Source organism: Anoplopoma fimbria, chromosome 17 (assembly GCF_027596085.1).
Source record: "Anoplopoma fimbria isolate UVic2021 breed Golden Eagle Sablefish chromosome 17, Afim_UVic_2022, whole genome shotgun sequence".
NCBI lineage: Eukaryota > Metazoa > Chordata > Actinopteri > Perciformes > Anoplopomatidae > Anoplopoma > Anoplopoma fimbria.
This window is the reverse complement of record NC_072465.1, coordinates 27,380,507-27,408,237: the sequence shown is the minus strand read 5'-3', so window position 1 is coordinate 27,408,237 and position 27,731 is coordinate 27,380,507. Positions and strand designations below refer to the sequence as shown.

General features: G+C 40.4%; 1 protein-coding gene across 1 annotated transcript in view; it reads left to right on the top strand.

Moving 5' to 3' along the window:
- The window catches only part of grip2b (glutamate receptor interacting protein 2b), a 167,070-nt gene that overhangs the window by 127,594 nt on the left and 11,745 nt on the right, over nt 1–27,731 (top strand). The window contains exons 7-17 of the mRNA XM_054616853.1: nt 27–172; nt 663–810; nt 3,058–3,227; nt 9,123–9,278; nt 10,229–10,381; nt 10,473–10,659; nt 15,570–15,715; nt 19,148–19,228; nt 23,586–23,649; nt 23,876–24,021; nt 25,035–25,179. Coding sequence (XP_054472828.1) covers nt 27–172; nt 663–810; nt 3,058–3,227; nt 9,123–9,278; nt 10,229–10,381; nt 10,473–10,659; nt 15,570–15,715; nt 19,148–19,228; nt 23,586–23,649; nt 23,876–24,021; nt 25,035–25,179 — 1,542 coding nt within the window. The remainder of the gene's footprint in view (nt 1–26; nt 173–662; nt 811–3,057; nt 3,228–9,122; nt 9,279–10,228; nt 10,382–10,472; nt 10,660–15,569; nt 15,716–19,147; nt 19,229–23,585; nt 23,650–23,875; nt 24,022–25,034; nt 25,180–27,731) is intronic.

The following is a 27,731-nucleotide window of genomic DNA, read 5'->3' as shown; positions in this document are numbered from 1 at the left end:
TTTGTTGTCGTTGTCTGTGTGTTCAGAGAGGGAACACTGCGTCCCGGTGATCGTCTCCTCAGCGTGGACGGCGTGCCGCTGCACAACGCCAACCACAGCGACGCCCTCAGCGTGTTGGCTCAGTGCGGCCAGGAAGCCCTGTTCCAGATAGAATATGACATCACTATCATGGGTGAGAGGCCACACACGCACACACACACACACACACACACACACACACACACACACACACACACACACACACACACACACACACACAAACGCACACTCATACAGCAGACATAGAAGACATGAAGCTTGAGGCAAAAGTTTCCAGACTTTACCAAAAATGGCACTTCCATCTAAAATTGGATGTTTTTTGTTGTCCTGTTGGCCTTTTCTGCCGCCTCAGGCCGAGCGCTTCCTCTAGTTTCAAGTGTGAAACTGCTCAATTAAACTCCCCCAGAATGCATTGCAAATAATCCCCTGGTCATCACATCTGATGGTTGCGGCTTTCGAGAGCCTTTCTGGCCTCGAGCTCGTCTGCTAATGTTGGTGATACAGAAATATAAAACGGCGCTCTGCTGCAACACATCACCGTTGTTCTCTGATGTCACAGGAGCATCAGAGCAACAAAAAAATACATTTTAAATGGCTCTGTTTTTTTTTTCTTCCTCAATCAGACACGGTGACGAACGCCTCCGGTCCGCTGTTAGTGGAAATCGCCAAGTCGCCAGGGGCAACGCTGGGGATCACGCTGACGTCGGCCAACCACAGAAACAAGCAGGTTATCGTCATCGACCGGGTTAAACCTGGCAGCGTGGTGGACAGGTACACACACATAATAAATGCTTTCATATATGTTCACCTTGACCTTTATGGACTCTCTGTTTTATGTCCTGCTGATAAGCTCCAGATGAACAAAGCTCCTCATACCACCATCAAGGTTCAAAGCAGTGATTAGCTTCTATGCACTTTTTTGTCCTGGGTTTTACCTCATAGGGTTCATGCAGGTTGACCTTGCTGAAGCTTGTTTGTGCCATACATGGATGAGACATGGGTTTGATGGATAATTTCCCAATAAAATGATGTAATGAACAACAAATTCATGTTGAAATTGGCAGCAGGAGAGCTGGTTAACGTTAGCTGTTAGCAGCCGGTGTGAAGCACAGTCCGTCTTGGCTAAATAACAGAGCTAACAGCTAACGGAGGTTCCATTGTCTCCTTCAATACAGCATGATGTTCATTTAGTAAATGATGCTCCATTTAGAGTCAAATAGACCATAAAGCAGGGTATGCTTTAGGGCGGGCTTACTGTGATTGACAGTTTGCTGCCGCTACCAGAGCCGTATACGGCGTCTATATTGTCGTCTAAATATGGTCACTTCCATTCATTGGTTGAAAAAACCAACATGGCGACGGCTATAATCCAAGATGGCGACGGCGAAATCGCCAAACTCGAGGCTTTAGAAACAAAAGTCTTTTGTTCATTGATTGCCAAAAAACAACATAGCGACCACTACGTCCAGTTTTTATACACCGCCAATGGTCTTTAGAGGAAGCAACTTAGTTAAGTTCAGGCAACAAAACCAGTTGGTTGGGTTTAGGAGGAGATCGTCATTTGCAAGTTAGTTCTCGTTTCACACGGAGGCAAACATCGCCTCCTGGTGGAGAGGTTGATGGTTGTTGGACCTTTCGACCTCCAACTTTTCCCGGTGCGTGTTTTAAGCGTTCTGTATCCTTCCTCGTTCATGATTACAGGGATAGGGAATGATTTTGTCGGATATCTACAAATTACGACCCAGTATTTTCCGTAGGTATTGCTACGGTACCTGGATGATACCAGCCTGATTTTTTTTTTTAAATGATCTCGAGATATTGCTAGAATCCATCCGCTGTGCAAGCTAAGGGGCTCAAAAAAATACTTTTCAAATACTTTATTTGGAAAAAAGTATTGATTTACAGGTGATAAAATGTTTTCATAACATTATCATAAAAGTGCACTGAGCATCAAACATATATAAGGCAGTATAGGACAAATGCAAAAATATCATATATTTAATGTGCATTGATAATGATGCATCTGCTAAGAATGTCCATGAAGCATAATCATGGAAAACACAACAACCAAGGTGATGATGTCATTTGAATGTGAATGCAGCAGCTGAAGAACCTCTGGTCTTCAATATGTCCTCCCTCCCACTTCAGATATGCAACGGCTGCGTATTTATGCAATATATTCTGTCTCTCTCTCTTGTTCTCTCTCTCTCTCTCTCTATCTATAAGACGCACACACATCCAGCCCTTTAACTAACACCGACAGGCGGAGACGGGATATTTCTCCGAGCCTCAGTCTGGAGATGAAATATACATGAAGCACTTGAACTTTGTGTCAGTGCTGAAACGAGCTCGGTAATAGCCTCAGTCAACGGAGCAGGATGACTGAGGAGGTCCATGTTCTGCCACGACTCATTCCCATTCAGTTTGTGTGAGGATCATGTGTACCAGCTCTGCAGCATGTTGATCCAGTCTCATCAGGAAAACTTGAACAAAAACAAAGCAAATATCGCACTTGTGCCCCTCAACAAAAATCCAATATGACGTATTGCTTTTTTTTCGTTAGATTCTGGATTGTTGCAGAAAATAAACAACAAGCATTTATGATACTCACACCTTTTGAACACCACTGTAGCGTGAATGCTATTGCCAGAATTAAACTATTAGCATTAGCCTATAAACGCACATACACCACAGTTGCATGAGTGTAAGTATGAAAACAACAAATCTACAAGGCCAGACTTGTCTGCGTGATGACGTTTTGTAGTCTCATTTAGCCTTTTTAACACACTTAAAAGCTTCAAAATTCATGACAGGGTAATATGACATATCTTATGTTGTGTCACAAAAAGATAAAAAATCTCTCTAACTTGTGTCAACCACAGACCTTATTTCAGACGTCTAACCCCTTAAATACCACTTTAAGGGAACCCAAGGTCCAAAAAACGCTGACTCACTTACGGGTTCTTTGGACTTCTTCCTGCAGCGCTTTATTCTCCCTGTCTCTGTGTTCTTTACCAGATGTGGAGCATTGCATGCTGGGGATCACCTGCTGTCCATAGACGGGACGTCGACAGAACACTGCACAGTCCTGGAGGCAACGCAGCTGTTAGCGAGCACAACAGAACTGGTGAAACTAGAAATGCTCCCCTCGCATCAAACAAGGCTAGCTGGGAAACAGCACGACACAGGTGGGTGAACTGGTCTTTTGCATTTTGTAAAAAAGTAATAAACAAAGGCGTAAATATCTATATTTTACACGTTACACTAGGGAAGCAGGACGTGTTTGCGAACTAATCCTGATTAACTATCCTGATGTAACTAAGAGCACATAAAAGGTAACATCTGGTCACTTTTTTGCATTAAAAGTAGTCTGATATCTGTGGATGTTGGCCTCACAGAGAAGAACGGGATAGTCATGTTCTTTCTTGTGTCTACATTTGGGATGTATGTGCTGGGTCCGCTGTTGAGGACTGAGGCACAGGAGAACCAGAACCAGGACTGAGCGGGCTGCATATAATAAGTGGCCGTCACCCATTGGTTTTGAAGCCTTTAGTTCTCTTCCAGAGAGAAGTAGAGTCATTTTCTCATAGACTTCTATACAACCCGATTTATTTTTGCAACTGGAGGAGTCGCCCCCTGCTGGTCAGTAGAGAGAATGCAAGTTTTAAGACGCTTCCCCATTGGATTTACTTGGCAGAATCGGAGGTTGCTGCCTGGTCAGACCATGCAGCAGTAAAATATGAGGTTTTCTAAAGGTGTTTGATAGTCAGCACAGCAATGTATAGAAGACCTGACATGAATACATACAATTAAATGAAACAGGGAAACAAAATGTCACCATGGCATGAATTAAAAAAAGAAACTAATTGTCCTTCAATCACTCAAACACATAACTCATCATTTGCTTTGTCAAAACATCTGGATGCGTTGTCAACCAGATGGCGTGCGTTTAGTTATGTGGCCAAATTCGAAATGATGTTGTTGTTTCTCTTTTGCACCTTGCGTCGTCCTCCACGACAGCTGTTCACGCTGTGTGATTATGTGTCGGATCAGTAGAGGAAACATTTTACACTTGCTGTCTGCTACTAAAGTGATTTAAGAGTCAGGTGTTTTTTTTTTCTGTGTGGATGTGAAGGAAAGAGAGCATGAGTCAGTGTTTGTTACTTTCTTGTGTGTGTGTGTGTGTGTGTGTGTGTGTGTGTGTGTGTGTGTGTGTGTGTGTGTGTGTGTGTGTGTGTGTGTGTGTGTGTGTGTGTGCGTGTGTGTATGCGTGACAGGTCTTGAAGTTAATGAGTATAATAATCTCTTGATGCGATTGAAGCTTTTGGCTGTCAGTGTGATTTTCACAGCCTGCCCTAGATTACTGTGCAGGCTCGGCATGTGTGTGTGTCTCAAAATGTCTGGTTTGTTCCATCCGGCAACCTCCAGTTCTATCGAGTGAAGCCGATGCGAAACTGTCTTAACACTGGCATTCTCTCTACTGTCCATCAGGGGGCGACTCCTCTGGTTGTATAGAAGTCTATGAGAAAATGACTCTACTTCTCTCTTGATTTATTCCCTCAGTAAACATTGTAAACATGAGTTTATGGTCTCAATCTCTAGTTTCAAGTCTTCTTCAATACAGCATGATGTTCATTTAGTAAATGATGCTCCATTTAGAGTCAAACAGACCATAAAGCAGGGGATGCTTTAGGGCGGGGCTTACTGTGATTGACAGGTTGCAGCCGCTACCAGAACTGTAGACTAACTCCTCTGCATTCCAAATATGGTCACTTCCATTCATTGGTTGAAAAAACCAACATGGCGACGGCTATAATCCAAGATGGCGACGGCAAAATTGCCAAACTCGAGGCTTTAGAAACAAAAGTCCACAAACCAATGGGTGACGTCACCATGACTACGTCCACTTTTTATATGCAGTCTACGGTGACCCCAAAAAATTGTCCTGCAACCCAGTCTTTGGGAATTACTGCTTTACGGTAAATAAAAAAATACAATTTTTAACACCTTTACTATCTTTTATCAGTTACAGGCAGTAGGTGATTTGTTCATTTCTAACAAAGGAGACGGAGCAATGTAGTGAAGGGAATATTACAGATCCAAGATGAAACCGACAGAAGACTCGGAGAACAATTCGCAATCACAATTAACCATAAAGCAGGGTATGCTTTAGGGCGGGGCTTACTGTGATTGACAGCTTGCTGCCGCTACCAGAACTGTAGACGGTGTCTCTACGTCACTCGTTTGCATTCCACATATGGTAACTTCTGTTTATCGGTTGCAAAAAAACCACAACACGGGGATAACCGTATTCCAAGATGGCGAGGGTGGAATCAAGGCTTTAAATGGGCAGTCCCTAAACCAATGAGTGGGATAGGATTTCAGAATCAGGACGTTTTTGGTAATGAGGCCCCCCAGAGCTTCATGTCTTCACACCTTTAGCAGCAGTCATGTTGGATAAACGGGGATCCAGAATTAAGCCAGAGTAAAAACCCCAACATAAATCACCCTTACTTACATTTAATTAGAGCAGAAAAGCATTTCACTCATCCTGACGCCTTTCTACCCGCCGCCCTCTCTCGCGGAACACGGGATTGAGGAATATTTCCGCCGCGGCAGCAACTTTGTGCTTAATTAGAGTGTTTCTTCACCCGTAGCCATGTGTCAGCAGTGGCGTTACAGTGGAAACCGCTGATCATCCCAGGTTAATGCATCGCTGCTGAGGGCTTTAACCACGAGGAACTGTGCCCACACACACACAATGAAACATGCACACACAGAGAAACGCACGCCTGTGATGAAGCTTCTGGTATTGTAGCAAACAAACACGCACACATACACACACTTTTAAGTGAGAAAAAGTTTAACGCTGCATTTTTATTATTTATTTCTTTTTGTTGCATTTGACCTGAATAAAGACTCCTGAGAGGTTGACAAAGGCGTGATTTGAAAAAGGAGAAGAGAAATTCTTGACTGAAATAGACTTAAAACCTTTTGCCTCAGCTCTACTTTCTAAAGGTTTTTATCGGGGGGGGGGGGGGTTCATCTCTGCATGAAAATGTCAGAAATAGAGAGAGAGAGAGAGAGAGAGGGTTGAAAGGATAAGTGAGGGATGAATGAAAAGTGAGTGACAGGGAGTCAAAAGGCAGGAGGGTATTTAATTAAAGTCATTACACCTCTCTTGCATGCTGTCAGATGCTTTCTTGTCTTCCTTTCTGTTTCCTCTCCCATCCCTCTCTTTTCTCATCTCGTCTGCCCTTTATCTCCTCTTGTCTCAGCGTTTCTCTTTTGTTCCGTCCCTTTTTTTTGTCCGTCCTTCTCTTCTATTTCATTCTATTCAAATTATTCTCCCAATTAATTAGATTTTTTCCCATGACTTTATGTCCAAGTGACTCACGAACACTTTTTTTTAAATTGGTCCAGTATTGAGCGAGAACGCCACTAAACGGGCAGAACAACTCCACTAACTCCACTATAACTGCTTGTGTTGGCCACTGACAGGCTCAGATTGTTATTATAAGTGTCTGACAACATTATGGAAATATGTTTTTCTTTACCTTTTGCTCTCTGTTTGTCATTGTGACATGTGACTTCTTGCTGGAAGACAACGGTAGAAACGTGAGTGAGATTTTGTAGAGATAATTTCTGTAGGTATAGCCACGAACGCTGTATGAGAACCAGGCAGTGACCTGCGGTTCTGAAGGGTGAACCCAATGTCATAAAACTTGCATTCTCTCTGCTGTCCATCAGGGGGCGACTCCTCTGGTTGTATAGAAGTCTATGAGAAAATGACTCTACTTCTCTCTTGATTTATTCCCTCAGTAAACATTGTAAACATGAGTTTATGGTCTCAATCTCTAGTTTCAAGTCTTCTTCAATACAGCATGATGTTCATTTAGTAAATGATGCTCCATTTAGAGTCAAACAGACCATAAAGCAGGGTATGCTTTAGGGCGGGGCTACTGTGATTGACAGGTGGCTGCCGTATACAGAACTTCTACTTCACTACTCCGCATTCCAAATATGGTAACCTCCGTTCATTAGTTGACAAGATGGCGACAGCCTTGTTCCGAGATGACGAAATCGCCCAAAAATGAGGCTTCAAAACATCAGTCCACAAACCAATGGGTGACGTCACAACGTCTTCATCCACTTCTTATGTGCAGTCTCTGCATCTGACGCATTTTAAGTGAGAAGGTCGTCTAGCGACTGCCGGCTGCAGCCTTCTCTCTCAATACTGGACCGAATTAAAAAATAGTTGTCCTCATTAGTCACTAAGACACAAAAAACAGGGGAAATGAATGTCCAGGTTGAGAAACACCAAAGATACCCAACCACACACACAAACACACACTCTGGAAAGGTCGCCGTCTCATCTCCCATCTCCTTCATTTGTCTCTACAAAGCAAAATTCATTCTTTCCTTCTTCTAATCAGGATTGTGATCGCCTTTGTGTGTGTGTGTGTGTGTGTGTGTGTGTGTGTGTGTGTGTGTGTGTGTGTGTGTGTGTGTGTGTGTGTAAAGTGTGTAAAGTGTGTATCTGTATGTGTGCGTGTGTTAGGAAGTGAGCACAGCTCATTAGGTTACTGATGGCCTTGCAGGAGACCTCGCGGCCAGCCTGCCGCCTCTTTATTAATAGACACTCTGATTAAAGGTTTCGCAGTTGTGTGTGTGTGTGTGGGGGGGACTTTGATTTTGTTCCTACAGCACAGATTAGTTAGCTAGTCTGGACATTCATGTATCTATCTTCTTTCATGTATTTAAGATGTGTACGTGCAGTGTCTTTTCACCCTGAGGCCGCCTGATACTCTCACTCACATGTCAAAAGCTCTGCTGGACGGACGTGGCGGCTCAGGATCTACTTCATATTTGAGATGAGTGTGTGTGGTGAGGATTTACATGTGAAGCCGTGTAGGTTGTCAGAGTTTAGCCTTCATGTACGCCGATGGTGCCTCTCAGTGGGAGTTTCCCCAGAAGAGGTTCTCCCCGACATCTGAGGAAAAGTGACGTCTGTAACAGATGGCCCGGCCCTTCAGAGTTTCTGTTCTCTATCAGGGTTGTGTTGTGTACTCACAGTGTTTTTAGTCTAATTAACTGACTATAGAAAGGGATGATTCCATATGCTTTGTTAATGAATAACAGATTCCCAATTGGTATTTTTGGAGATAAAATAAAGGGCAGGTGTTTGATATATCTCTATGATTCCAAACATGATTCCAGTAAGTCCCTTCCTTTCTCTGAACCAGCATCTACAAACACCAGTGTTTGTTGTATGTTATATTCATGGTCTTTTGTTTTCTTTGAGATTTTTTGGGGGAGTAAATAAGTCTGTCACATCTTAAATAATGTGATTATAGCTGAAGAAGTGGTCTCGGATAACCTACATTAGCATATTTAGCTACTTTATTGTTATGTTCCTCCAAATGGTGAAGCTCTGAACAATCTGAAAAGCTCTTCAAAAAATATGTCTTAGGTATTTATGTTTGTTTTAATAGCGTTAATGGATAGTAATAATTGGAAAGTGTTGGGTGCAGTTGCTCTACCAGGTGGTCAAAAGCTCTACAGCTAATCAGTACTAGTCATAGTATTAGTAATAGTAATAGTAATGAGTTCAGGTGTGTTGTATTAAAAGAGATGCGCAAATGGAACCAAACAGAAGTTAAAGCGTACTTTTTGCTATGTTACAATTTTTTTTAACTCTATTATAACTCTATTTATTAGTTTTCCAAATAATGTATAACAGTTAAGTACTTAAAAAAACAGGAAATAAAACAACTTTTTAAGAAAGTAAACAGACAAAACTTAACAAAAAATATATGTGCATAGAATATCAAATATATATGTTAAAAAAAGACACAAAGAACAGAAACAAAATCACCTATGAGAAGTAAGACATTCTGTAAACACTATTTCGTTAGTCTACAAAAAAAAACAATGGGCACCTTAACAGTAAAAAAAAACTGTGAGATATTTTAGGTAAAAGTTAGACATGTTAGTGAACGCGTCTATAGAATTAATGTCAAAAGTAAAAAATCTAAACACTGTCCTCACAAGTAACAAAACATTTTTTTGATGTGTTCCAGTGAAGGTTCAGAAGTCGGACCACCCGCACTCCTGGGACCCCTGTGTGAACTACTGTCACCCTTCAAACTCCACCCTCTGCAACACGAGCTCCACCCTCAACAAGTCGTGGACCGCCTCCAACAACAACACCATCAACAGCCTCGACTACTGCAAGAGTAAGAACGCAAACACAGACGCACGGGCAGTACAAACATACAACTGTTGTCAGACTCTTTCCCTCATCTAAACGCACGTACTTACACTAGCCAAACATGGATGGAAAGCTGAACGGGCATATTTGGCTCTGGCCCAGAGGCCCAAAGTGTAAGGGGCCCAAAGACACCTAAAGAAATCACTAAAAAGAGACACAAAAGACCATGAAACATTCCGACATTGAAGAGCCTCAAAATGACAACAAAGAAACATATAACGACTACAAAGAGACACGAAAGACCACAAAGAAACATATAACGACTACAAAAGAGACACAAAAAGACCACAAAGAAACATATAACGACTACAAAGAGACACAAAAAGACCACAAAGAAACATATAACGACTACAAAGAGACACGAAAGACCACAAAGAAACATATAACGACTACAAAGAGACACAAAAGACCACAAAGAAACATATAACGACTACAAAGAGACTACTACAAAGAGACACAAAAAGACCACAAAGAAACATATAACGACTACAAAGAGACACAAAAGAAACATATAACGACTACAAAGAGACACAAAAGACCACAAAGAAACATATAACGACTACAAAGAGACACAAAAAACATATAACGACACAAAGAAACATATAACGACTACAAAGAGACACAAAAAGACCACAAAGAAACATATAACGACTACAAAGAGACACAAAAAGACCACAAAGAAACATATAACGACTACAAAGAGACACAAAGACCACAAAGACCACAAAGAAACAAAAGACCACAAATAACGACTACAAAGAGACACAAAACCACAAAGACATATAACGACACAAAGAGACTCACAACGACCCATTAAAGGGGGAAAACGACCACAAAGGGACAAAAAACAAACAATACCCCATCAATTTCTTAACATAATATTTAATTTATCGTTTCTCTCCTATATTTTTACAGCTCTGGTATCTGCCAATTTCTCTCCCGGCTCCACCACCACATCGGGACCCAGTAGCCAGAGCTCCAGCACCCTGCCCAGGACTACGGTACCCATGAGTCCACGTAACTCGCTGCTCAAACGACGGCAGAGAAAGAAAGAGCACAAAAGCTCCTGTAAGCTCCAGACGTCTCTCTGTCTCTACTACATCATCTCTCTGAAGCAAAATGAATAATAATCAAACGTGTAAATCTTTTGTGTGTTTAGTGTCCCTGGCGTCCAGTTCGGTGGGCCCGGGTGGTCAGGTGGTTCATGTAGAGACCAGCGAGGTGGTCCTGACAGGCGACCCCCTCAACGGCTTCGGTGTCCAGCTGCAGGGAGGAATATTCGCCACGGAAACGCTGTCTGCACCCCCACTCATCCGGTTCATAGAGCCCGACAGCTCTGCAGAGAGGTGAGCGTGCACACATCCTTTTTGACCCAAGAACATAAAAAAATCTCAAAGAAAACAAAAGACCATGAATATAACATACAACAAACACTGGTGTTTGTAGATGCCGGTTCAGAGAAAGGAAGGGACTTACTGGAATCATGTTTGGAATCATAGAGATATATCAAACACCTGCCCTTTATTTTATCTCCAAAAATACCAATTGGGAATCTGTTATTCATTAACAAAGCATATGGAATCATCCCCTTCTATAGTCAGTTAATTAGACTAAAAACACTGTGACTACACAGTTTTTTGGAACTACAATATCAAGCATCACTCTGCCAGCTTTGCTTGATCAAAATCCACCTCACTTAAGCAAATGTGCAGTTATGTGTATTTAAGATAAGTGTAAATATATATATATAGACTATATAATTCCAGGATTTTCCACGATTACCCATGGATCTTTCTCCACCCTATAATTGGCTTTAGTTTGAGGCCATTAAAATGATGTCTAACAAGGCTGATGTGGTGCATTGAAGAAGAACCTGTTTGGTACCATTTTTTGATAGAGTGCCTTCTTGAATACAAATGATCTATCGTTTTTTACTTCCATTCAGGCCTAACAAACATGTTTTTTGGCATTTTTTTCATCCTAACTGGAATGGTTTTACGTTTGTATTTGTGTGATGGATCCGTTGAAGGCCAGTGCACATGTGCTGACTTTAATGCAGCATTAGCCGCATTACTTAGCTTTCCTGTGTGCACGTCAGCGTTAGTGCTTGTGTTTGTGTTTCTGTGTGTGTGTGTGTGTGTGTGTGTGTGTGTGTGTGTGTGTGTGTGTGTGTGTGTGTGTGTGTGTGAGACTGATGTTGGCGGTGTATTACCAGCTCTGCTAGGCTTTGTGTGGGTCTATGGACATTTGAAAGCGACATGCACATGTGTGTAGGTGGGTTTTTTACAGATATTGGCATGCAAGTGTGTGTGTTCCCGATCCGTCACAACTTAATTTAAGTCTCCCTGTGTGAATTCTCAATTGTGTGTGTGTGTGTGTGTGTGTGTGTGTGTGTGTGTGTGTGTGTGTGTGTGTGTGTGTGTGTGTGTGTGTGTGTGGTCTACTGAGTGATGTTCCAGTCGTATTAACAGCCTCTCTAAGTGCTGGGTGTGTTTTTGCAGCCCGAGGCCACCCTCTGTTCTCCATTAGCGCCCACGCTAACAACACTAATTAGTTAGCTTGCCCTCGCCCACGCTGGAGGAATCGATAAGTACCTCCCCCCCCCCCCCCCCCCCGCTTTGACAGAAGGAATCTAAATAAACCCCATCACACCACCCTGAATTACACCAAACGGCAATTAATAGTCTTTTAGAACCATAAGTCGTGCGCTGCGGTGCGAGGTTTTAACCTTTAATTATCACCATTAATGCTAAATCTTCTTTAGTATTTAAATTTTTGATATGTATACTATAGCGGTACCCAGGAAACTCAGCCAGCAGTGAGCCACTTTGTATTCCAATTTCTAACTTCCACTAATTGCTGTGTGGATGTTGGAACCAGGCGGCAACATCCAGTTCTGATGGGTGAAGCCAATGCGGAATTGTCTTTAAACTTGCATTCTATCTGCTGTCCAGCAGGGGGCGACTCCTCTGGTTGTATAGAAGTCTATGAGAAAATGACTCTACTTCTCTCTTGATTTATTCCCTCAGTAAACATTGTAAACATGAGTTTATGGTCTCAATCTCTAGTTTCAAGTCTTCTTCAATACAGCATGATGTTCATTTAGTAAATGATGCTCCATTTAGAGTCAAACAGACCATAAAGCAGGGGATGATTTAGGGCGGGGCTACACAGTGATTGACAGGTTTCTTCCAGGATGGACAGAAACGTAACATAGGTCATGTGTACAGTATTAACAACATAATTAGAATACAACTTAGTTTATCCATATGATATAAATCATACATATCAGCGAAGTGATAGCAGTAGCACCAATAATAGCATATTTTATAATAGAAAATGATCACTACTAATATTAACAGCACCAGTGGATATAATGGAATACTAATGATAATTAAAGCAGTGATAGAAATTTGACTAATGATAATAATAGTAGCAGCACTGGGTGTTGGGCAGAAGAAGAAGAAGAATAAAGAGCAAAGGAATTCAGATGAGAGGTTAAGAATTTATTATACAAAAAGGGAAAAAAATGGAAAAATGAGAGGAAAGAAGTGAGGAGAACAAAAATGGAAAAAAGGAGAGTACAGCGAGACAGAGCTGATGGTCTTGGCAGGCGATTTAATACTTAATAGATCATAATGAAGATGTCTGACTGTGTATTAATTCAGGTCACCCACTCGTGGCTAAATGGAGGATATATCAACTGTGTGTGTGTGTGTGTGTGTGTGTGTGTGTGTGTGTGTGTGTGTGTGTGTGTGTGTGTGTGTGTGTGTGTGTGTGTGTGTGTGTGTGTCCCATTCATACAAGTGTAAGTCCTAAGTGTCCTGTAAATCCAAAGGGCAGTGCGGCGAGGCAGTTAAAGTGAGTTGAATCACTTCATCTTCATTTCAAGTCTCCTCGGGGCAGGAAGGGATAACTACTGTGATCATTTAGAAGCATTTAATAACGCGGCTCTCATTTTAGTTCAGTGCACAGATTGTAAACCACAGTTGTGACTTCCGACCCTTTAGTCAAACGAAGACAAAATACAACGATACAGCAGTTAGAATCACATCTTTTTAATTCATTTAGCACTGAAGGTTTCACTGCATGTATAACCGTCCTCTCAACGTCGTGTTATGGGTTTAAAAGGTGGTGATCTGACACACAATCGGCTTTCTATCCATTGAGGGGGTTTTCAGGTAATTGGAAAAGCAAGGTCAGAGTTTAGTTTGAACTAACAGTGCGGCAACGAGGGATAAAATCAAAGTCACGAGGGTCATGACTCTTTCTGTTGGAATAAAAAGGCTTGTGTCAATGGGAAAGTGCTACTTGCATGTATAAGTAAGCCAAACTTCAATTACAAAAAGTGTTGTGGGCACAATTTGGAAAAAAAAAACCAAAGCAATAAATTTAATTAACATAATAGAAAAAAAACATAGGAAAATAACTAGAAACATCTGTTTAAAACCAATACTCTTTGATGTATTAGATTTGTGGATTATTGTATTGTTTTCACAGTTATAACCACTTTTAGGCACTATTATTTCTGATTAAAGGCCTGCTGTTGGTTTGGCTCTTTTTGGGTGCATTCTCATATATGTGAGTATTTAGTTTTAGCACATTTTAGATGCAGTGAGTAGAATCTAGTTGCTGTATTGTTATGCTGCAGAGTTTCAAAGTCGACTTTTAGCTGGTTATTGATATTGCCTTCAAAATGATTCGGCACTCTAAAAGTTGTCATTATTTCCCCTGCCAAGGAGGTCATGTTTATGGAAAAAAAGTAGTGACCCGAATTTCATGAAACTTAGTGTAAGGATGAAAGAACCCATTAAATAAAGGAGCAGATCACAAGCATAGGGCGGATACACACAATTTATTTGCATTCTCTCTACTGACCACCAGGGGGCAAGTCAGATTGTATAGACGTCTATGAGAAAATGACTCTACTTCTCTCTTGATTTATTCCCTCAGTAAACATTGTAAACATGAGTTTATGGTCTCAATCTCTAGTTTAAGATAAGATAAGATAAGATAAGATAAGATAAGATAAGATAAGATAATCCTTTATTAGTCCCGCAGCGGGGAAATTTGCAGGCTTACAGCAGCATAGAGTAAAGTGCACACAAGAGACATAGTAGAAGAAAGACAAGATAAAAAATAAAAAATGAAAAATAAAAAAAAACAAGTATTATAAATAAGCAATAAAAAAAAAAACAGTAGAAAAACTGAAATATTATATTTACAGACAGAAAAAAACTATTTTAACTATTTCAAGTCTTCTTCTATTCAGAATGATGTTCATTTAGTAAATGTGGGTTCATTTAGCGTTAAAGGGTCTGTTCTTGGACAGTAAACAGTTTTTTGCATGTCTGGTGATTCTTAGCTTACACAGTCTGGTAAGCAGAGGACTGATTGTGGATTTGTCCCCATTAGTGCCTGGTATAACTGAAATGATTTGAAATGCAGTAAAACTTCTTTCATCATATACCTCTATTTAGCCAAGGAAAGGTATTTACATGATTAATGACTTTAATAGGCAGCGCTAATGTGCTTTACTTTCATTTCAGAACAGGTTTATGTTCTGAAGAGTCAGCTTCGGGGGTGTCTAAACGCTTGATGTTTTGGTAACACATCCTTAAAATCCAAACAGCAGCATTTAAATCTACAGTAGCTAAAAAATATGTAAAATGTAACAGAGAAGGGGGTCTGAAGCTCGTTTCAGCGTCATCTGTTTATGTAAAATGAATGAAACATTTCAGGTAGGGCGTACTGACGATAACAACGCCTACGGGTTCCGCTTTTACTTCCCCCTGTGGGAGCGTTTCAACCCTGGGGCTGATTATTTCTGAATAGGCACAGAAAGTGCTACACAAAGATGTTTTATATCTGGATGTTTTTGGAAACAGTCATTTAGTTTTACTTTGAGGAACATTTATGGGCCTTTCAGACTGAAATGACTGGAGATACTTTATTAAAACTCCTCTATTAATGAACATAAACACTGACAGTGCCATTTTCAAGTTTCTGCCTTTCCCAAGGTCTATTAGAGCTTTTAAGGGACATTTTTCCAGCTTGAAAAAGCCTGTTTTGTTTTAAAAGATGCAAAAGAACTTGGTTGAACCCAATGTTGAGGCTCCAAAGGGTTCTCATCCAACCAGTTTTTGCTAAAAGAAATGGTACCAGCACAGAATCGGTAAGATACAGTTATTTTTAGATGGTAAATATCCAATGTTTCCAATCTCTCTGACATCACCATGGTAACTCCCTGTTGTAGGTGTGGCCTGCTGCAGGTTGGAGACCGCCTCCTGTCAATCAACGGCATCCCCACAGAAGATGGAACCCTGGAGGAGGCCAATCAGCTGCTCCGGGACGCGGCGCTGACCAATAAGGTCTCGCTGGAGATCGAGTTCGACGTGGCAGGTTTGTGACGTCACCAGAAGGTTCTCTTGATCCTCTTTCCAAACATGACATCAGAAACATTTTATTTCTGTTATTGCAGTAGGTGACAGGAAGTGAACTAGGATCAAAGTGGTTGCCCTAGCAACACAATGGAAATGAGAAGGTCTATAATTAGCTGGCTTTCTTCTCTGTATTGTTACAGTGTGGCTCTATAAGACCTCATTTAAACTACAGGATGTTTGTAAATTGTGTCATCTATGAGTGTTTAAACACTTTTTTGTAGAGTATAATTCAATGTATAACATATATAATTTATTAGCCAGTATTTAGCAGTTAGAAAGTAGTAATAGACACTCTAGTACAGACGGTATGAACCGGTCAAACTCAGCTGCTGAGAGCTTTTTGTCTCGGTAAAGGAAGGAGAGGACAGAATGATTACAGCTCTTCACTGCAGGTCACAACCCCATCTACATGCTTTTAACCTCCATGAAAACGTAGCAGCGACACTGACACACTACAAGTTAAAAGCTGTGTTTAACCGCCCCGCATTCTAATTACTATGGTAAAGAAAAGCCATCCGGTTGCATTTTACAAATAATACGTTTCTAAAGTTATTAAAGGTTTTTAAAGGTGAAAAAGATGTTTTGAAGTGAGCTGATTTGCTCCGTTGTCTGTATTTAATGGGTGGGCTCTGTAGGATGAGTCATTGCTTCTAAAAACATGATTTACAACCGCAGAGCTCAAATCAGGTCAAATCAATTCCAACTGTTTCATAGGGTGATAATAAAGTAGATTTGAATAGTTTGCACACAACAAACTATAAAAGGAGGGAGAAATTGTATTGATTTTTATAGAACTTCATTTTTTTATTTCAGATAATGGTTACTGTTTTAGTAAACAGACCTAAAGTTACTTTGACAGTTTATTATAAGGATTTATTGAATGGATAAAATCACATTTAAAAAGCTCCTTAAACTAGAATAAATTCATTTGTTTTTACCACAAAAGACCTGAATGAATGTTCTCTATATCTTAATGTTAAAGTAGTTTAACAAGCTGCTGATTGCTCCGTTGTCTGTATTTAATGGGTGGGCTCTGTAGGATGAGCAGTGTGCTGCTTGTCATTGCTTCTATCTCTTGTTTGTTTATTTAAAGTAACATAAAAGTAGCCCTGTGGAGATTTATGCTAAGCTAACACAAGTTAAATGTTTCCTTTCAGTGTTACTCTCCTAAACAAACTATGTATCGTCGAGCTCCACTAAACGTGTTAAATGCATTTCCTTCGTCTTAACACATTTGCAAACCTGTTTTTTGTTACTTTTCTAAATCCTACGTTGTTTGTATCAACGTCTTACTAGTATTCGTCTCCTTCCCTGTTCTTTCTGTTGCATAACAGCAAATCTTGACATGTAGATCAGTGGAATAGACACCGTTGGCAGAGCTGCTTGTTCATGTGTGTCCTCACGAACTTGCATGAGACGAACAAAATGGCTCCGTAGTGCTACTAGAACCCAAAAACTCCCCAAAGAACCTTTAGGGTCTAAGACCGCCACTCAAACAAGGCTCCTAAAACAAGGCTCCTAAAACAAGGCTCCTAAAACAAGGCTCCTAAAACAAGGCTCCTAAAACAAGGCTCCTAAAACAAGGCTCCAAAAACAAAGCTTCTAAAACAAGGCTCCTAAAACAAGGCTCCTAAAACAAGGCTCCTAAAACAAGGCTCCTAAAACAAGGCTCCTAAAACAAGGCTCCTAAAACAAGGCTCCTAAAACAAAACAAGGCTCCTAAAACAAGGCTCCTTAAACAAGGCTCCTAAAACAAGGCTCCTAAAACAAGGCTCCTAAAACAAGGCTCCTAAAACAAGGCTCCTAAAACAAGGCTCCTAAAACAAGGCTCCTCCAAAACAAGGCTCCTAAAACAAGGCTCCTAAAACAAGGCTCCTAAAACAAGGCTCCTAAAACAAGGCTCCTAAAACAAGGCTCCTAAAACAAGGCTCCTAAAACAAGGCTCCAAAAACAAGGCTCCAAAAACAAGGCTCCTAAAACAAGGCTCCTAAAACAAGGCTCCTAAAACAAGGCTCCAAAAACAAGGCTCCAAAAACAAGGCTCCTAAAACAAGGCTCCTAAAACAAGGCTCCAAAAAAAACAAGGCAAGGCTCCAAAAACAAGGCTCCTAAAACAAGGCTCCTCCAAAACAAGGCTCCTAAAACAAGGCTCCTAAAACAAGCTCCTAAAAAAGGCAAGGCTCCAAAAACAAGGCTCCTAAAACAAGGCTCCTAAAACAAGGCTCCAAAAACAAGGCTCCTAAAACAAGGCTCCTAAAACAAGGCTCCTAAAACAAGGCTCCTAAAACAAGGCTCCTAAAACAAGGCTCCTAAAACAAGAGGAAATCTGTCATCCAATTAAAGCAGGGGATTTTAGAAATGCCCTCAGCGTGGAAATGACTACATAATAAAACAGATCTTCACGAAACAATATGCATCCGTCCTTCAGATTAAACTACTTTAACATTAAGATATAGAGAACATTCATTCAGGTCTTTTGTGGTAAAAACAAATGAATTTATTTTAGTTTAAGGAGCTTTTTAATGGGATTTTATCCATTCAATAAATCCTTATAATAAACTGTCAAAGTAACTTTAGGTCTGTTTACTAAAACAGTAACCATTAAGTGAAGTAAAAAAGTTACCCTAACCCTAACCCCTAGTTTAGGGGGTATGATTTAAATTTTGTTTCCTTTTATAGTTTGTTGTGTGCAAACTATTTAAACCTACTTTATTATCACACTATGAAAACACTATGATTTGATTTGACCTGATTGGAGCTCTGCGGTTGTAAATCATGTTTTTCCACTATTTTCTCCTGTTGCCTTTCATAATGTTGCATCACTTAATGAGCCAGAAGTAATTATGAAATTAGCTTTTATTTTTATAAACAGAGCGAAATTAGACTGATTGCATACCCTGCCATTCACCCCGAAAGGTGATGCTGCAATCCCCAAGAGAAACTATTACTCTTGTAGTTAAAATAAGAATGACAGCTCTGAAGGAATAAACGTGTGTATATATATATAACTTTAACACACGAGTAAATCTGACGGACAGCCAGCTGATGACCTCAATCATCATGTTTTCAGTGTCAGTGAATGATGAGAGCTTCTTGGAGAGTTTACAGGATCCTGAAGTGAGAAGCTTGTTAAAAAACGACGTCAAATGTATGTCTGAATGACTTTTTACTGCTGGAATTAGTATTGTGACTCACGCAGCCGAGCAGTGAGGACTTAGAGACGCCGTTGGCCCCGGAGAAGAGCCGTTCAGAGGTGATGAGAGCGAAGAGCTAAATGCCTCGTAATTACAAATGTTAAGCGGGAGGAAAAGACTTATTAGTAGTTGTTGCTTTTTCTTTTTTTTTCTTTTTTTTATCTCCAGACAATAACGTTGTTTTTTTTTGTATCTCAGAGTCAGTGGTGCCCAGCAGTGGTACGTTCCACGTCAAACTGCCGAAGAAAAGAGGAGTGGAGCTGGGGCTCACCATCAGTGGTAGGAACACACACACACACACACACACACACACACACACACACACACACACACACACACACACACACACACACACACACACACACACACACACACACACACACACGTGTCTTTCTCATGGTAACACTGTTTATTAAATGGTATGTATAACAGAACACACACTCTCTTTTTCACTCTGATGACACTAATCTCAAGCCACTGGCCTTATACCACACGGCCAAAAGTATGTGGACAATATACACATTCATCACCTTTTTGGTCTGAGCGGATAAGACAAAAAAGATTTGCAATTAAAGCGACTTTTCTGCCAACTTTGTGGAATGCTCCATGTACACAAAGACAGGTTCATGAAGAAAAACGTTTTTCACAGTTCTGAGTGGAAGAAGAGAAGGTGGAAATGACTACTGCTACTACTACTACTAATAATAATACTATTTATTCATAAAGGTCTGAGTGTTTAATAAGTGGATGCGTTTACATTGGAGATAGTTGTTTCACACTTGTGGCATTCATTTCATTGCTTTTTAAACATAGTGGATCCATTCTGCACTGCTGTTAGGATTCCTCTACTGAAGGATATTATTGTTATAAAAACTCATTAATCACATACTTCACTATAAAGCTTCAGAGCTGCTTTCGGTGTTGATGCTATGACTTGTTCCTCTGGAATGTGTGTTTACTGTAGCGCACCAATATATATACTGTGTTATTTTAAATAGTGTGAGCTCAGTGACAGGTGGACCGCTGAACCCGGCACGTTCATTTAAATATTTGTATTAAAGACATAGAAGTACAACAGTAAGTATTAGAGAGACTGAGAATGTGGGAGCTTTAACACCCTCAGGTTTCTGTTTTCCACTCTGGTAAAGCGCAGTGGTACACCAGAGTGTAGAAATACACTGTTATAGGTAAAAGTCACGCATTAAAAATTCACTTTTGTCTATTTCAGAATAATATAAATTGAATATTTTTGGATTATAATCAAGGATGTTTTAATGTTAATTTTGTGATGCTTACGATTTTGTTTTGTATTAATAATCTGACTCTTCAAAGTTATCAAAGTAACTGATGTGAAGTGAGAAGTACGTCATTTTCCTTCAAGATGAAGTGGAGTAGAAGAGTAAAGTATCATGAAATGGAAACAATCAAGTACAAGTACCTGAAACTTATTTACTTCCATAAATGTGTTAAACTAAAAGAATGTGAAACTGTAATCTCTGTGGTTAAATTAAGGCTTTCAATGAAGCTATATGTGTAATTTCAGAAGAAAAAGATCATCCCAACAATTTAATATAGATGTTTAAATATAGAGAAAACTCGATTTAAGAGAAAACTCTACATAGGACCTTTATTTATGGATATATACATCAAAATGTGGGGCTGGTTAAGCAGTCCTGAAAGGTCAGACAAGCCTTGTCATCTAATAATTTAACAATAAATGCCACTATAGAAAGTAACAATATGCTTAAACCCTCTATGATGGATGGATCCTTCAATACTTAAGGGATTAGCACCATTAAAATATTTATATGTCGATGATACTTTTGAATCATTTGAGCAGCTGAGATTAAAAATGTTAAATCCCTCTCTCTCTCTCGCTCTTCTTCACATACCTGCTCCTCACACTCGGCTCTCTTTCCTTCATTACCGCCCAAATCTTTCTCCTGGAATCTGTTTTGAGGCTCCGTTTCTGCCCTGCAGAGATTATTGATAATCGTACAATCTAGAGCTACAGACACGTTTGAAAAGACAATGGGAAGAATATTGGGATACAGAGCTTTCTGAGGACATGTGGCAGTCTGCTTTAGATACAATACACTCATCTTCAACTTGTTTGAGACATGAAATAGTAGATTTAAAGATTGTACATAAACCGCTTTGGTCTAAAGTGAACTTTTGCCCAATTTACACCAATTATAAAGCCTTACTGGGATCTCTGTAGAATAACGCCTGTATGTTTTGGGCTCTCTATTCAAATGATTTCCATAGAAGCCAAAAATATCCACAGAACCTCCTGCTATAAAAGGAATATTTGGCACACTATGTTTTTCATCTCAACCAATACGGCAAAAACATGATAGATTTTGCTTCGCTTCTGGCTATAAGTTACTTCAAAGATCTTATATTTTGTGTTGATTTTGGCGGTCCCGTGGACAAAGTCTGTGGTGTTTCCGAACACCAAAGTCCCTTTAGGAAACTTCTCATTTTACTGCAGCAGGGTCTGAAAGTCTGATCTGCTCAGTCCTGGTTCTGGTTCTCCCCAATGCCTCCCTTGCGTTCAGCGGACTCAACAATATGGCCTGGGTCTCCAGCAGCATGCAGTCAGTGTTGGCTCCCAGAGAGGCTCCTGGAGGAGGAGGAGGGAGGAGGAGGGAGGAGGAGGAGGAGGAGGAGGAGCTGCTGCTGCCGGGAGCTGAGCTCTCCTCCTCCCTCCGGAGCTCCGACTGCAGGTCGAAGGCTGCAGAGAAAGCAGATCTGGGTCTGTCCACGGTGGACTGGTCTCTGCTGGATCTGGGTCTGTCCACGGTGGACTGGTCTCTGCTGGATCTGGGTCTGTCCACGGTGGACTGGTCTCTGCTGGATCGGAGTCTGTCCACGGTGGACTGGTCTCTGCTGGAGTCTGAGCTGAAGGAGTTTCTGGTGAACCTGCTGGATTTCATCTAATTTCACCAGAATCCGACCCGGTGGCACCGATGGAGAGCTTTAAGAATAACTCCTTAGAAATAGACAATCTTCTCACTGCTGGTCTGGTTGACTGATGGAGGTCATATAGAGGATCAGTATGATTTAAAATGGTATCATAGCCAGTTAACAGTTCTTCTCAGTAACTTTAAATGTGAAGAAAAAATGATCCGGCCTTCACTCTTTGGATTAGATAGCTTAGCATCATCTGACCCTAGAAAAAGAAAATGCTACAACCAGCTGTGCCCTCAACTTTTACACCATTTGGCAACCAGATCTGTGTTGTTTATAAATCGTTCATCATCATTACCATTGAACTTGTGTTTTGATATTTTATAATGCCAATTTGAATGGTGCTTGATACTTGTGGGATGGGATTTTGTTAATATGTATTAAACTGCCTTTATATTTTGGATGACCTACAAAGACAAATGAGGGTTGATCATTTTTACTTCATAATGCCACCGTATGAATAAAAGGCTGTACTGTGAAAGACTGTGAGACGGAGAACGGAGCAATGGTGCCACCTTCTGAATGAAAGTGTTCACAGCTGAACATCAGGAGACTCTTACAGGGAAACACACACGAGATGATCTGACAAATGGAGCAGACAACCTCAACAGTTTTTTCTATAATGATACGAGTATGAGAGAGATTTAATGTGTAAAGGATTACTTCGTTCCGTCAAAAACTTTTACGGTATTTCTGAGTCAAGATTTAAGATTCAGTCATTTATTACCATATCAACTACATTTGATTGCTCAACAACAAAACATATGATCACATAGCACACACTACAAAAACACACATAAGAGTAGTCATACAATAAATACAATAGTACAACCAGATGGATCAAGTCTTGCCTGAAGATAGAAGACTAAAGTGAGGCTTTGCAGAGTTCTTAAACCATTCTGCTGGATGTGCTATAGCTCAGAAATGTTTAGGAGTCCACTACCAATTATTTTTTAAAGCTGTGCTCACGACTATGTCCATCTGATTTTTTTCTGTTTGGCTACAGAACAACCACAACTTATAGTTATTGAAAAAGCGAGCACACTTTCCACTACCGCTCTGTAGAACTGTAACGTTACAAACTGTAACACACAGAATGTTCTAAGCTGTCTTTTAAAAGGATTAGTCTTCCTCTGGATGATGGTGAAGCTCTCCACAGGGAGGAGATTGTATTTAATGATCCACTCTCTCTCACCACAAGTTCTTCAGTTTTGTTGATATCCAGTTTGTTATTTTGCTGCACCAGACAACCAAAGAGGAGACCTCGCTCCTGTGAGCCCGGACAGGAAATTGGTATCCAACAGAGTTGTATCATCTGCAAACTAAACCACGTCTCATTGTCTGTTTCAGTGCCTGATTACTGATGAGTGGAACTAAATTCTATAGAAAAAAAATTTTTTAGATTAAATAGAATTATTACATTTTTCCATCAACCCAAGACAAACAAAACTTGAAAATGCAATAAATGATGTTGTTATGATTTTATTTATGGAGTACAGCTTGTGTTGATGACATAATGTTACTGTTACAATTGTTATTTTCATTATTAGCATTATCATTAATATCTAGTGACACTTTTTTAAATATTTGAAATCAATGTTATATATATACTTTCTTCGATTGTTGTTGCTGATGCGTACGGTGATGTCATCTTCTTCCACAGCCAGTAAGAAGCAAGGAGAGCCCCTCATCATCTCTGACATCAAGAAGGGCAGCATGGCCCACAGGTATCTTACCGTCTATTATAATCTCCTGCATCTCTCTTTTAATGTATTTTAATGTCCATCTCTGCAGGAATATGACACACATTATGCACATCAAAATTCACAATACCCATATTTATTATTCTGTTCCAATTGATAGTTACAAGTGAAGCTCTGTGAGTAGAGTTTGGCAGGATGATGGTATCTGGTTCCACCTTCTTGTCTCTCTGTGTCTTCTTCTTTCCTTCAGAACAGGAACTCTGGAACCCGGCGACAAGCTGCTGGCCATCGACAACATCCGGCTGGAGAACTGCTCCAAAGACGACGCGGAGCAGATCCTGCAGCAGTGCGAGGAGCTGGTCAAGCTAAAGATCCGCAAAGATGAAGACAACTCAGGTACATTTGTAAAAATAGTTAATTTGAGAGGGATGGATCTTTGCACAACTGGAACTTATTTTCAGATGCTTTTTATTTGATTAAATAATGTTCATCAGCTCAGCCTCAGTTTTAAGGAGATGCCATAACAGTCTATGACCACAAGGTGGTGCTGTTGTCCACAACTCCTGGACTCCGGATGCAGTTTTAATATGAACAAATACTCGCAGATGCCTCTTTATTCCATCCTAGTGGGGAAACAAAAACTATTGGAAAAGGGAATAACTAAATGCATTTGAAGTTTCTAGATAACAAAGCGTTCAAAAACTATTAAAGAAAAATATGGAATGAAGTAAGAATTTGTAAGAAATGATATCCTGGTGGTGCATTTGGTTTAATGTGTGTGAATTGAGTTTTATATCCTGCTAAGGACTTGTGTCACCTATTTTACTGCCTCCATCTTGGATTTGTGTGATTTGACGAGTTAATTGGATCAGCACATTGGAGGTGGAAAATAAATGTCACCCCGCTCCACTGGGTTTTGATGTGGTGTAAACAAACAACAACAAAAAAACAGACACATGAATACCGGGACGGATGTGTAATCAAACTAGATTATGTCTCAGGGGATATGATCACATGCACACACACACACACAAAGACCCACACACACACAGGGTAAAATTAAGAGATTATGTGTTCATGCTACATGATGACAATGCAGTCTTTTCCCTAGTTACCATGGAAACTGTGTCTTCCTTGCCAGTGTTTTGACCTACTTCTGGAACGAAATGTGTTTGTGTGTGTTTGTGTGCATTTCACATGAACCGACAACGTGATGCAGCGTAACCAAGTGAACTGACAAGGTTTTAGTGTGTGTGTGTGTGTGTGTGTGTGTGTGTGTGTGTGTGTGTGTGTGTGTGTGTGTGTGTGTGTGTGTGTGTGTGTGTGTGTGTGTGTGAGCAGCATACATACATGTACTCGTTGGGGTTGAAACAAGAGAATAACACGTGCACGTCTGTGTGATACATCAGATGAGCAGGAGACGTCGGGCAGCATCATCTACACGGTGGAGCTGAAGCGGTACGGAGGCCCTCTGGGCATCACCATCTCAGGCACCGAGGAGCCCTTTGACCCCATCACCATATCCGGCTTAACCAAGAGAGGCCTGGCTGAGAGGTACACACACTCACACACACACACACACACACACACTTTTCATTTATCTTAGTAAATGAAAAGCATTAGTGAAAGGCCCTGCAGCTGGAGACTGTTCTCCTGTTTTCACGTATTTTGATGTTTTGCATCAGATCCAGTGTGACGGCAAAAGAAAAGTGACAAAAAAACTCAACGATTGCTGTCTTCACACTACGAACGACAAAAGAAACGAAACAGCCAAGCGTGAGTGGCCGTTGAATTGCAGCTCAAGCGCTCATATTCGTGACGTTTAATAGCACGGGGAACTACTTAACTTCATTTTGTTTGATGGAACGGAACAGAATGGAATGAAAACACATGATTGGTTGATGCTTCACCCCGTGATTGGAGCGCTGAAAGAAATAGAGATCAGCTCAAATTCCCTTTATATCTCATTGCAAAGGATTTGTAGTCTGTTGCTGTGTCGCTAAAAACTCTAGTCCTTCAAAACACACACTAACTGTTAAGAAAATGGCAATATTATTGAGGTAGCTCAAATTGGTTGACAGTCATGATATGATAACTATATACCACGATTTTGACATGTGGTGGAAGTTTTCCAATACAATTTACTATACTAATACCCAATTTGTACTAGTACTATCTATGTCCCGAGATGAGTCCCAATGAGCGTTGAAATAATGATCAAATGACAAATGAAATGTCCTTGCGGTATTTTATTTCTTTGCATGAAAGAGCCAGAAGTTTACAGAGTCACCGGGAGCCTGCAAAGTACTGAACTCCCGAGTCAGGCCGCTCACCCCTGTATATATGGGAGCCGGGGTGGCCAGGCTCAGTTCTGAGTTAGCATCTCCTGACAATGAATGGGTGAAGGAGGGGGGGTATGAAGAACAAAAGGGGTGCATGAATATCAAAGAAGAAACAAAGGAGAGGAAGAAGACCAAAAGGTGGGTATGAGTCTCAGGTGGGGAGGAAGGACCAAGGTGTGAGAGGGCCAAAAGGTGGGGGCATGAATGACAAAGGTGAAGGGACATAAGGAGCAGGGGGGGGGTAACATCTCCACACAGTGTAACTTAACATACAGAGAGACGAGGTTCTCGACCTTTAGAGTACACATCATAGTACATTTCATTCAAAACCTTTACACTAATTTTCCATTACAGACATCTCTCTGCACTTGTTGTCATGGTTGCTTTGCGACAGGCACTGGGCAGAGCCTGATTTGTAAACATACAGGGCTGAACTCAAACTCCATTTACGATAGCTATATGCACTATATTTCAAGGACTTTCATAAAAGAATACGTAAAAATCTGAACATCCTTTGGGGAAAATATGATAGTTTCCAAGGTAACAAAACTCATCCTGTAGAGCCTCCATCCTATTTAGTATCTAATTGTTCTCCAACTGTCTTCATCGTTCTGAAACCTTAAAACAACAAATGTCATGCCACTTAGAAGGAGTCAAACATTTCTGATATTTCTATCTTTAAGTTAGGCTGCATACAATAGATGGGTAGGGTAGGAATTTGGCGTAAACAGCATTACTTATCATGAAGTTTTCTTTAATTGCAAAAAACTAAATGTGTTCTTCAATACTCTGATTTAAATATTAGCATAAAATAAAAGTTGACAAAGTTATGGTTAACGTAGATGGCAATATTTCCCCAATAATAGAACTTTTGCTCCATTCATTTGCCCCTCCAGTCAAAGAGACTGATGCAGATAGTTTCAAACATACTGCACCTTCAGTAGTGGCGATGAAGCAGCGCACTCCTCATTCTTTTACCTTCACAATGTGAAACATCTCGCCTGCAACATTTAGAAATGTGGATTTATAAAGAATGTCATGAGGGTGGACACTTTCTGTTCTGTTCTTTCTGCACCCCTTCTACTGGCAGCAACAACAAGGAACACTTTAACCCTTGTTCTACTATGTCCATTTGAAATGATACTGTAGAAATGTCTATGGTCAGCATTAAAACGCATAACTTAATCTTCATTGGTCTGTTGTTTCAACGTTTTATATTTAGATAAGTGATCACATTCGATTCCTAGGAACTCTACGGACATCTTTTTTTGGACTGTGGAAATTTGTGTTGGCGTTGGTCCCACCATCCCACACTATTATGTTTCACATTGGCTCTACAGGTGGTAGATGGATCCATTCACATGGATGACATATTTTCTTCTGTCTCCAAGGCTTTTTGGCAGACTGTATGGCTACACTTAACTCTGTTTTAATTGATGAGTTCAATCTGGAAAAGAAGAATGTATAAAGTCAACGGGGGCGCGACCCAACTGGGTTGCCAGATACATTTTTTGTAATTTATTTCAGATACCCAATCTATTTTAAAAAGTATTTTCCACTCATGCTTCCATCACATTGTTAAAAGAAAACTTCATCCAAAAAATGAGCATTAAAAATGAGACTTGAATTCTTGAAGAAAAAGAAGAAAGCCTGTGGTTTAAAAACAGCAAAACTAAATTAAAGAAATGTGCTTACAACCCTCACATTACTTCTGCAGTGTAATCCAAGTCTCATTTATCCAGTTGTGTGCTCTCTACTTCCCAA